The 10,428-nt window shown below is 49.8% G+C and overlaps 2 protein-coding genes across 2 annotated transcripts; both read right to left on the bottom strand.

The window, feature by feature from the left end:
* Positions 1–5,774: 5,774 nt before the first annotated feature.
* On the bottom strand, positions 5,775–7,955 carry LOC134427906 (C-C motif chemokine 13-like). Its single transcript, XM_063174081.1, has 3 exons — positions 7,596–7,955; positions 6,670–6,787; positions 5,775–5,972 (listed from the first exon to the last, which is right to left on the bottom strand). Exons 1-3 carry the CDS (start codon positions 7,663–7,665, stop codon positions 5,873–5,875), a joined length of 288 nt encoding a protein of 95 aa, XP_063030151.1. The 5' UTR covers positions 7,666–7,955; the 3' UTR covers positions 5,775–5,872.
* An 860-nt stretch (positions 7,956–8,815) lies between these two features.
* On the bottom strand, positions 8,816–10,028 carry LOC134427750 (C-C motif chemokine 4-like). Its single transcript, XM_063173818.1, has 3 exons — positions 9,928–10,028; positions 9,319–9,433; positions 8,816–9,185 (listed from the first exon to the last, which is right to left on the bottom strand). Exons 1-3 carry the CDS (start codon positions 9,998–10,000, stop codon positions 9,080–9,082), a joined length of 294 nt encoding a protein of 97 aa, XP_063029888.1. The 5' UTR covers positions 10,001–10,028; the 3' UTR covers positions 8,816–9,079.
* Positions 10,029–10,428: the final 400 nt, after the last annotated feature.

Here is a 10,428-nt window from a genome sequence, read left to right as displayed (position 1 = left end):
GCTGCAGGACTCTGTCTGTGGCCCTGGGGCTGTGCTCCCTTTTTATCCCCATCCCCAGGGGCGGGTGCATGGTTTCACAGAAGGAAAGTGAGGACATCATACTAGGAAATTGTGCCTAAAAATTATGTTGGGATCATTAATTTTTGCTGAGCTGGAAAAGGCGACGAAACCGCAGAAGGGGAAGCGCCGGCCACGAGGCTGCAGCTTCCGAGGTTCTCCTTGGGTGCCTGGTGCTCCCAAACCGTGTCAGGGCTCTGCAGCAGCTCTGGGGGTGCTGGCAGAAAAGCCCTGCAAGGAGAAAGATGCCAAATTCTCCCTGGGTTTGCCACTTTTCACCCTGCTCCACCACGGGGATCCAGAGTGAGGTCTACAACCACTGCACACATGTTTGTCCCCACTGATAACACAACTCCTGCTTGGACAGGGAAAATCATGAGGGAATGAGGTTGTGTTGAGCTAGAAGTCACTGTGGGCCTCACATTTGTCCCTTTTTGCTGGTGGTTGGTCAAAAGAGCAATTTCCTTACTGGAAAGGCTGTAGAGACACGGAGTCCCTGCAGGTGCAGGTGCAGGGCCTGGACTCTGGTGCCCTGCTCCAGGCCTGCAGCTCACCCTGCCACCTTCCTCTATCCCCTGGCTGAATTTATACTTCTATAAGGGTTTAATTTTTGGCTGCAGCCCACCCTGCCACCCTCCCCTGTCCCCTGGCTGAATTTACACTTCTCTAAGGGTTTCATTTTGGCTGCAGCTGACCCTTTCCTCTGACTGAATTTACACTGAAGAGTTTCAGTTTTGGCTGCAGCCTCTCAAGGCTGAAGTTGTTGCAATAACTGCGTGACCACTTCTTCAAGCAGGATCATTTAATCCAATTTAATCTCTCCTGATTTAGCCCCAACAAGCAGAGACTCCCATGGCAGGACACAGCATGGAGGGAGGAGAGGATCCTGCTGGTACCCACTGGGATCAGCTCATTGCACATAAAATCTCCAGGAAACTGCAAAATGACTGAAAAAGGGCAGCATTTGCAATTCCAGAGGGTAATTCCCCAAACACCCCCCTCTGCTGCACATCCAAACAAAGCGAGCTGCCAAAATCACTCCTTCTTCCAGTTTTTTTGCCTTTTCCAGCCTTTTCCTGATGCTGCCACAGTGAGTTTGCGGTTACCATGCAAAGCCCAGTTTCCCCTGGCCCTGCTGCTGACCCTGCCTGGGGTGTATGACTAATTCCTGACTGATTCAAGGGAAAAGTCCAAGTGCCCAAAATGCTGAGCTATGGCAATGCCTGTTCTTGCCCAGAAGAACTTTCCCCAGCCATCAGGTCCTGCCTGGTGTCAGCAGGACAGGGAATGGCTGCAAATCATCTCCTGGAGCTGCTCAGGAGGAGCTGATCTGGCCTTGAGGTGGTGGAAGAACAGGTCCAGCTGTTCCAGCTGTTCCAGCTCTTTCTCCAACTCCCAATTTTCAGCTCTGTTTCAGCCACTCTTTGCATGGAGCTACCAATGAATAAATAAATTTATAAATCCTTTGGGTGTGCCAATAACCATTTGGGGTGGTTGAGGGAAGGCTTGGAAAATTCACCTGCTGTAAAGGCACCTGCTTTAAGGTCACATGTCCCTGGGTGCACAAAGGCAAAAAGAAGGGGCTCAGTTCCCCAGAGTAATGCAGATCTGCATTGATTTATTCTATTTTTCTGCTCTGCTGATTGCAAAGACTCCAAGAGGTTTCTCCAGAGCTCAAAGCACCTTCTGTGTGCAGAGAAGACCCAAATTCAGGGCAAGCCAGTGGAAGTTTTTTGTGTTTTCATGACCCTCTCTGCCTGTAAACCCACAGAGATTTCCCCACAGTTCTGCCCTCCAGCCCCTCTGGAATTCTGGCACCTCTCCTGCCTCAGAGGGCCAGCTGGGTTTGTGCGTGGGGGAGAAGTGGGAGAGGGACAGACAGGAGGAAAGAAACCAGGAATTGCCGTCTGTGTCCACCACAGGAATGAGATCCTGAGCTATCCAAAGCCTGGATGGGATTTTTTCTGGAGCCAGGGATGAGCTGAGCTCAGCTTGGGTGCCCAAACAAAGGGAAAAGGGGCAGGATGGGCAAGAGAGCAGCACTGGGAGCCAACAAACACCAGGAGCATGGTGAGGAATAAATATTCCCACAACCAGAAAAGCCTGGAAACTGAGATCAGGGCTCTGTGGGCACTGCCGTTTCCACAGGATGAATTCTCATCCGGCAGGAACCACAGAAAATCTCACAATTAATAGTTTATTTCTGATGGAAAAAGCAAAAAAAGTATAAATATTTCCTCTTTGCTGAAGAAGTGACTGGCCAAACTTTCAGTTCTCCATTCAGCTGAGGGCCGGATGGGACTTCTTACTGGATGCTGATGAAATACTTTCCATTGTGACTGGAATCGAGGATATTACAGAGAATTGCACAAAAGTGCAGCTCAGCATGAGCAGGCAGTTGGTGTTTAATTCTGTTTAAGGAATTAGATATCAGGAACTGATGTAAAGGGAGAGTAAAGCAATGAGTTGTGGTTTTATTTCTCCTGCCGTGGAAGATCTCTGTGAGCAGGTGACAACAGAGGAACAAGAATCTGGAGGGGAGGAAACACAGGGAAAGAGAAACTTCAGCTTTACAAATGCAAATTTGAAAAATTAAAGAAAGAAAAAGCCCATTAGTTAATGGGGCGAGTAAAGAGCCAAAGATGCCACTTCTTTTTTGGGTTGTCCGGTTATGGTTGAGTTCTCAGTACCACCAGAATTTTGTGCACACAGGAGAGAAGAAAGAACAAATATTAAATAAGGAATAATAAATGAGGAATAAATAAGGAAGGAAGAGGAAAATAATAAAGAGAACAAATAATAAATAAGGAATAAATAAGGAAGGAAGAGGCAGTTGAGGAAGGTGCAGCCAAAACAAAAGGGCTACAAAGATTCCCATAAATTGCTCCTGAGCCAGGCTCAGGAGCCATGAGATGTGGCCATCTCATCACCAGACAAACTCCCATTGGGTGGGAGAGCAAATGTGGCACTGGTCTCACAAAATCTGATGATTTTGGCACTGCCTTGCATGAGTATCCCAAAGAAAAGGAGAAAATTAAGTCTGAGACCCCCTCACCCCCTGGGGCTGGGCAGAGGGACCATCCCTGACTGAGGGCAGGACAGGGGGAGGATCAGCAGGGACAGTGTGGGGCCAGAGCAGACCCCAAATTTGCTCTGTCCCAGGGTGAGGAACCTTTCCCTTAGGGCTCTTATCCCAGAAATAAGGGATAAGAGAGAATCACAGAATATTATTGAGCTGGAAGGGATCCACAAGGATGATCAAGTCCAGCTGTGGCCCTGAGGGAGAGGGATGCTCTGGGGAGCGCCAAAGGGATCAAAGCAACCTCTGCCTTCCCCAAGGCAGGAACCCGCAGCAGGAAGAAATGAAAGTCGCAGCCAGCACCCCGATCCCGTGCAAGGGCAGAGGAAGCCACAGGGCTTATGCAACATCCCCCTGGAAGTGACATTCATTGATAAAAATGCTGCAAATGTGGCTCGGGGTTCCGGGGAGAGCACGGGGCGGCCGCATGAGCAGGTCCTGACCCTGCTCTGTGGGCTTTTCTGGGAATAGCTCTGATTTCAAAGCACAGCGCCTACAGCAGGCCCTGCTGGTGGATTTGTGGCTCACATTTCCAAATGTTCCTTCCCTCCCTGAGGATCCTGTGGTAAGGCCCCTGTCACATTCACGTTTTCTGAAAAATCCCCTTGCCCAGGATTCTTCTCCGGGGAAGCCTCAGGGAAAAAGGAAATTTTGCTTCTCATTTGCTTCTCCTGTGTTTTGCTGCTTTGGAATGTGGCTGGAGATTGTTTATCCAGCTGGTCATTGTTTCATTGGTTTCATGTGAATTGTTTTTACTTAATGACCAATCACAGCCAGCTGTGTCAGGACTCTGGAAGAGTCACGAGTTTTTCATTATTATCTTTTAGCCTTCTGTCTGGATCCTTTCTCTATTTTTTAGTATAGTTTTAGTATAATATGATATAATATAATATAATATAATATAATATAATATAATATAATATAATATAATATAATATAATATAATATAATATAATATAATATAATATAATATAATATAATATAATATAATATAATATAATATAATATAATATAATATTGTGTTGTGTTATATTATATTATATTATATTATAATATAATATAATATAATATAATATAATATAATATAATATTGTGTTGTGTTATATTATATTATATTATAATATAATATAATATAATATAATATAATATAATATAATATAATATAATATAATATAATATAATATAATATAATATTGTGTTGTGTTATATTATATTATATTATATTATATTATAATATAATATAATATAATATAATATTGTGTTGTGTTATATTATATTATATTATATTATATTATATTATATTATATTATATTATATTATATTATATTATATTACATCTCATTACATTACATTACATTACATTACATTACATTACATTCACCACTATTTAAGAGCATTATTTATGCTCTTGGGCCTGAGATCTGGATCATTTGTGCTTGGTCCCCAGCTACAGAAGGAATTGTTTTGTCTCCCTGCTCTGTGCACAGAGCTCACCATCCCCTGATATGAAGCTCAGAAATACACAGTAAAGCAGCACAGAATCTGAAAAATATAAAGGCCAAGACCTGAGCTATCCTGTTTGTCACCCTGCTGCCACCCAGCAGCACCAGAGGCACAGGGACACTGAGCTGGTGCCCTCAGCCCCACCCTTGGCAATCTTTCATCTCCAAGGGGTTCAGTTCTTCATCATCTGGCACCTCTGTGTGGGCTCCAGCTCTGAGTCACATTCTCGGGGTGAATGTGGCATTTGGGTGGGTGGGATCCCCACCCCTGGGGGTGTTCCAAAGATGTGTCACCCCTGGCGATGTGGTTCGGTGCTGGGTTAGTGCTTGGACTTGACCTTAAAGGTCTTTTCTTTAATGCTTCTATGGTTTAGAGAACCAGTTCCTGCCCTGTCCTTCACACATCCCACACATTCTGCTGGATCCTGGGATTCCCAACACCAAAGACTGAAAAGTCTGGTTAACTCTCATTTTTGCTGCAAAAAATGAGAATTGCAGTTACACGGTCCTAGTCCTATTCCTTCTAATTCCAGACCAATTCCAGGTGATGTAGTCCTGTGGGCATTGTGGCAGATTAATTGTCCAATGGTCATTGATTGCACAAAATTGGACATTGATTTGTAAAAATTGGTGACTGATTTATACAAAAAATGCCCTAAATGGGGGCAGATAAATGGCAACAAATCTGGCAATGTGTGTAAAGGTGTCTTTAAGAGTGAGGCATGTCCTAGCTCATCAAAAAAGATGACTCAAGTGAGTCACAAAATAACAGGAAAGTGAACAATGCAGCGTTTTTCTGCAGAAACTGCCTGCCCATGGCTGGGACGGGTGCCCTGTTTGGGTGACAAGCTGGGGAGGGCAGTGACACCCAGCTGGGGCTGTCTCCCGTGCTGCTCCCCAGGGACTGAGCCAATCCCTAAACACCCTCAAACAACCCAAAGGGAATTTTTCTCCCATTTATCCCCATCCCATGGGCATCCTTAAACCCCACAGCTGGGCAAGGCTAGGGGAGCTGGACCCTTTGGGTTTTCTGGACTATTCCTGGCAAGGTTGACCCTGGATATGATCCATTTTCTGCCCAGCATTGACATCTCACTCCCTGCAGGTTTATTTACAAGAGGGTTTATTGAGTGCAGGGGAAGGGGACAGAGCCAGCTCTGTAAATTAATGACACAAAAACACACACACAGAGAACTATGGGGTACAATTAAATAGAGGTTTGGGGAAGGCAGCTTCACGTGGAGGTGCTGTTTGGATTCTTCTGCTTCCTCAGGTACTCCTGGAACCATTTCTTGTCTGGGTCCACACAGACCATCCCTTTCAGCAGCTTCACACTTGGGGAGGAAAAAGAATATCCTGGGAGTCAATCTGGGGGTTCCTGCAGCATCCTGTCCCCCTTTTCCCTGCCAGGGCTGACTCTTGGCCTGCTGGCAGCACAAATGGGGCCATTTGGGGCTCTTTGGGTCAAGCAGGGAGGGAGGTGAGTGTGAAGAGCCAGGTAAGGACAGTCCCACCCGCAGCACCTTGTGCAAGGGTGTCACAGACATGTTTTTTATGAAAACCCTTTCTTAAGTTTTTTTTCCCCTTCTGAGAAGCTGAGAGGCCTCAGGGACAAAGTGTAAACAGCGGTTTTCTGCTGCTGTGGAATGCAACAGGTGGATCTGTGATTGGTCTCGTGTAGATGTTTGGAATTAGTGACCACTCACGGCAGAGCTGACTCTCTCTCTCTGTGCGAGCCACAAACCTTTGTTTCTCATTCCTTTCTATTCTTAGCTTAGCCTTCTGAGATGGAACCTTTCCTTCTATTCTTTTAGTGTAGTTATCATGTAATATATATCATAAAATAATAAATCAAGCCTTCTGAAATATCAAGTCAGATCCACGTCTCTCCCCTCATCCCCTGTGACCACTGTCACACAAGGGACTCATTTTGGGGAGTCCCCAGCAATGGGGATTGGTGGGGAAGGAGGGTGAGTGAGGTGAGGATGGGTTGGAGGGGAGGAAGGCTGGCTGGGAGCTGGGGTTACTCACAAGACAGCCCTGTGGGTGCAGGTGGAAGGTGTTTCCAGGTAGCCCACGATCCTGGACTCTTGGATTTTCCGGTGGTAGAACATTTCCTTGGAGCAGCACTTGGCTCTGAGGCTGCGGACTGAGAGCAGGAGGGAGGGTTCAGTGCTCTCCCCGTCCTGGCATGAGGTCTGTGGGCTCTGCTCCTGCTCCCTCATCCCACAAAGGGAGCATCTTGCAGCCCCAGGGGTGATGCTCTGCCCCAGGTTGTGAGCACCCTGTTCTTAGAGCTCCCCAGCTGGGACTCTGGGCCTGAACCAACCCCATTTTTACTCCATTTTTACCCCATTTTAACCCCATTTTTACCCCATTTTTAATCCATTTTTACCTGGATTTTGAACAAATCCAGGCCAGCCCCATGCTCAGGCAGCTACAGCATCTTGCAGCCCCAGGGGTGATGCTCTGCCCCAGGGTATGAACACCCTGCCCGTAGAGTTTCCCAGCTGGGACTTTGGCGCTAAACCAACCCCATTTTTACTCCATTTTTACCCCATTTTTACCCCATTTTAACCCCATATTTTACCCCATTTTTAATCCATTTTTTTCTCCATTTTTACCTGGATTTTGAACAAATCCAGGCCACCCCCATGCTCAGGCAGCTGCAGCATCTTGCAGCCCCAGGGGTGATGCTCTGCCCCAGGTTGTGAGCACCCTGTTCTTAGAGCTCCCCAGCTGGCACTCTGGGACTGAACCAACCCCATTTTTACCCCATTTTTACTCAATTTTTACCTGGATTTTGAGCAAATCCAGGCCAGCCCCCATGCTCAGGCAGCTGGTGATGCCCCACAGCCTCACAACCCCATCAGGAGCTGAGCTCTCCTCCCCTTTCCCAGCCCCAAATCCCACCAGAGGAAAGTCTCAGAAGGGAAAATCTCCCTGCTGCAACTTACAGGACATCCCGTGGCTTCCAGTCCAGGCAGCTGCCAGCAGCAGGACGAGCAGGGCCAAGGAGATCCTCATGTCCACCCCGAGGTTCTGTCAGCACCAGCAGCTCTGGTTCTGCTCAGCCCACCAGGAGATGCCTGCCCTCCTGCCTGCAGCCCTGGGTGATTTATACCAACCCCTGCCAGGCTTTCCATGACATCTCTGAACCATCCCCGTGGAAAGAACCGCTTGGATCTCTCCATGAGGGGCGAGTGGTGAGGGGAAATTCCTCCTGGCAGCCACTTTGGCCACCGTGACAGCCCAGGGCTGCTGAGAGGTGTGGGAGAGGCTGGTGATGCTGGGCTGGGAGTCTATTTTGGGTTGGGTTGTGGCCACCAGCAAAGAGCACAGGATGATGCTCACACTTGTGAGTTCCTGTGCAAAAACCACTCCTTGCCATTGGCTCTGGGGCCTCTGCTTGCTCTGGGGTGGTGGCCGGGTTTGTTTCTCCATCTGTCACAGACATGTTTTATGAAAAATCCTTTCCTTAGGATTTTTCCTCCTGAGAAGCTGAGAGGCCTCAGGTACAAAATGTAAACATTGATTATCTGCTGCTGTGGAATGCAACAGGTGCATCTGGGATTGGTCTCATGTGGTTGTTTCTAATTAATGGCCACTCACAGTGACCTACCTTGGACAGAGAGTCTGAGCCACAAGCCTTTGTTATCATTCCTTCTTTTTCTATTCTTTGCTAGCCTTCTGATGAAATCCTTTCTTCTATTCTTTTAGTATAGTTTTAATATAATATATATCATAAAATAATCAATCAAGCCTTCTGAAACATGGAGTCAGATCCTCATCTCTTCCCTCATCATCAGACCCCTGTGAACACGGTCACATCCATCACCCATTCCTGGCTGGCTCTGCCACTGTCACAGCACCCATCACATTTCCTGGTGGCATTCCTGGCGTTTTGGGCTGCCTGGGATCCCCCTCTAAGTGAATTTGGGCTGTTAATTGGGATGGTGCTGAGTAGCACAGGAGGCCTCCTCCTCGAGCCATGTTGTCCCTCTGGTTCTTCCCCAGAGCCCTCCTGGGTTTGGTTTGGCCCCATTTTCCCCTGGACACCCTCACAGAGACCTGGCTGAGGCTCCAGCTGCTCCTGGCTCCCTGCTGGTCCCAACACCTGGGCAGGAAAGGCGGCAGCAGGACCTGCCCAGGCCCCAGAGACTCACACACACAGATGTTTGCACGTGGGAATCGCGTTTAATTCTGGTCAGAGTCGACAAAAAACAACTGAGGAGCTGCTCCCCCTTCACCCCCAGCCTGCTGCAGCCTCTCCATGGACCACAGAGGGTCTGGACTCTCCAACCTGGTGGGCTGGAAGAGGCTGGAAAAGGCTGGAAAAGGCCTCCTCCGGTGGGGAGGATGTCCCTTGTGAGCTGCTCCGTGCAGAAGTGTCCCCTCTGCCGGCGTGGTGTCCCCCACAGGGCTGTCCCCAGCCACCCCCCTAGCTGGGGATGGAGAAGGAGCTGACTTGGAAGCTCTGCTGGTACCTCTTGACCCACGGCCTGCTGGCCTGCGTGCAGATCTCCTTCCCGTTCCTCACCCTGAAGCTGGGGCACAGAGGGGCTGGGGTCAGTGGGGGACCCCAACCCTGAGCTCCTGAGGGGCTCAGGGGGTCAGGATGGACCCAGCAGAGCAGGGCAGGGGTGTGGCAGGAGGCAGGGGTGGGTTTGGGGTACTCACATCACAGCCTGGTGCGGGCACTCGGGGCTGGTGGGGTAGCAGGCCACCACGTTGTCCCTCTTGATCCTCCTGGTCTGGAAGTTGAAGCAGCACTTGTCTGGCATGGCTGGGGCTCCTGGGGGGGACAGCACAAGCCTGGCTCAGCCTGGAGACCCCCAGCCCCTCCTCAGCCCTCCTGCCATGGCAGTGGCAGCTCTTTGGGGGGATCCCCATGTGCTCTGTGCATGAAGCAAACCCGACCCCACAGCCCTCGGTTCTGTCCCTGTGCTCCATCCTTGGGTTCTGTCCCTGTCCCCCATCCCTGGGTTCTGTCCCCATTTCCCAGCCCTAAGTTCTGTCCCTGTCCCTGAGTTCTGTCCCCATCCCACAGCCCAGAATTCTGTCCCCAATTCCCCATCCCTGGGTTCTGTCCCCCTCTCCATCCCTGGGTTCTGTCCCTATCCCCATCCCAGGGTTCTATCCCCATCCCAGGGTTTGTCCCTGTCCCCATCCCTGGGTTCTGTCCCTGTCCCCATCCCTGGGTTCTGTCCCCATCCCAGGGTTCTGTCCCCATCCCCATCCCCGGGTCCTGTCCCCATCCCCAGCCCCTGGGCTGGGGGCAATGCTCACTCTGAGCCAGGCTGTGCCAGCACAGCGTGCAGAGGATGAGGAGGGCACAGAGCACCCTGGATGCTGTCCCCATGCCGGGCTGTGGCAGTGGCTGAGCCGCCTGTGCTGGGGCCAGCCTGCCCCGGCTGCTTTTATGGGGGATCCATGGGGGAGGGCCTGGCCCCTGCCACGTCCCAAAGCACAGAGGGAAAGTGATACTTCATCCCTCATCCCCTCCCCAGCCCTGGGAAAGGAAGAATGTGCTCCCAGGCCGTGCTTCTGGCACTGATGTGCTTGGGATTTTTCCTGAGCTCCAGCCCCCAGCGCTGGGGCTGACGGACAGGCTGTTCCCAAAGCTTGGCTCTGCACCCTGAGCCCCTGGGCAGGCTGTGTCCAAACCTCGTGGAGGGGAGGTGAGAGGGTTTGGGGATGTCCTTTGGATGGGTCAAGGGACAGGCAGGGTCTCCCATTGTCCCTGTCCTCTCCCCGCCCTGCAGTTTTGTATCACAGCCCTTGGGACCA

This window comes from Melospiza melodia, chromosome 21 (genome assembly GCF_035770615.1).
Source record: "Melospiza melodia melodia isolate bMelMel2 chromosome 21, bMelMel2.pri, whole genome shotgun sequence".
Classification (NCBI taxonomy): domain Eukaryota; kingdom Metazoa; phylum Chordata; class Aves; order Passeriformes; family Passerellidae; genus Melospiza; species Melospiza melodia.
Note: the sequence above shows the minus strand (reverse complement) of the source record. Positions and strands in the feature narration are given on the sequence as shown.

Coding starts and splice junctions, on each gene's coding strand:
- LOC134427906 (XM_063174081.1), bottom strand. CDS start 7,665: ATGAGGATCTCCTTGGCCCTGCTCGTCCTGCTGCTGGCAGCTGCCTGG. Junction 6,788..7,595: donor TGGAAGCCACGGGATGTCCT/GTAAGTTGCAGC, acceptor TCCTGCTCTCAG/TCCGCAGCCTCAGAGCCAAG. Junction 5,973..6,669: donor TGCACCCACAGGGCTGTCTT/GTGAGTAACCCC, acceptor TTCCTCCCCAAG/TGTGAAGCTGCTGAAAGGGA.
- LOC134427750 (XM_063173818.1), bottom strand. CDS start 10,000: ATGGGGACAGCATCCAGGGTGCTCTGTGCCCTCCTCATCCTCTGCACG. Junction 9,434..9,927: donor CTGGCACAGCCTGGCTCAGA/GTGAGCATTGCC, acceptor TGTCCCCCCCAG/GAGCCCCAGCCATGCCAGAC. Junction 9,186..9,318: donor TGCCCGCACCAGGCTGTGAT/GTGAGTACCCCA, acceptor TCTGTGCCCCAG/CTTCAGGGTGAGGAACGGGA.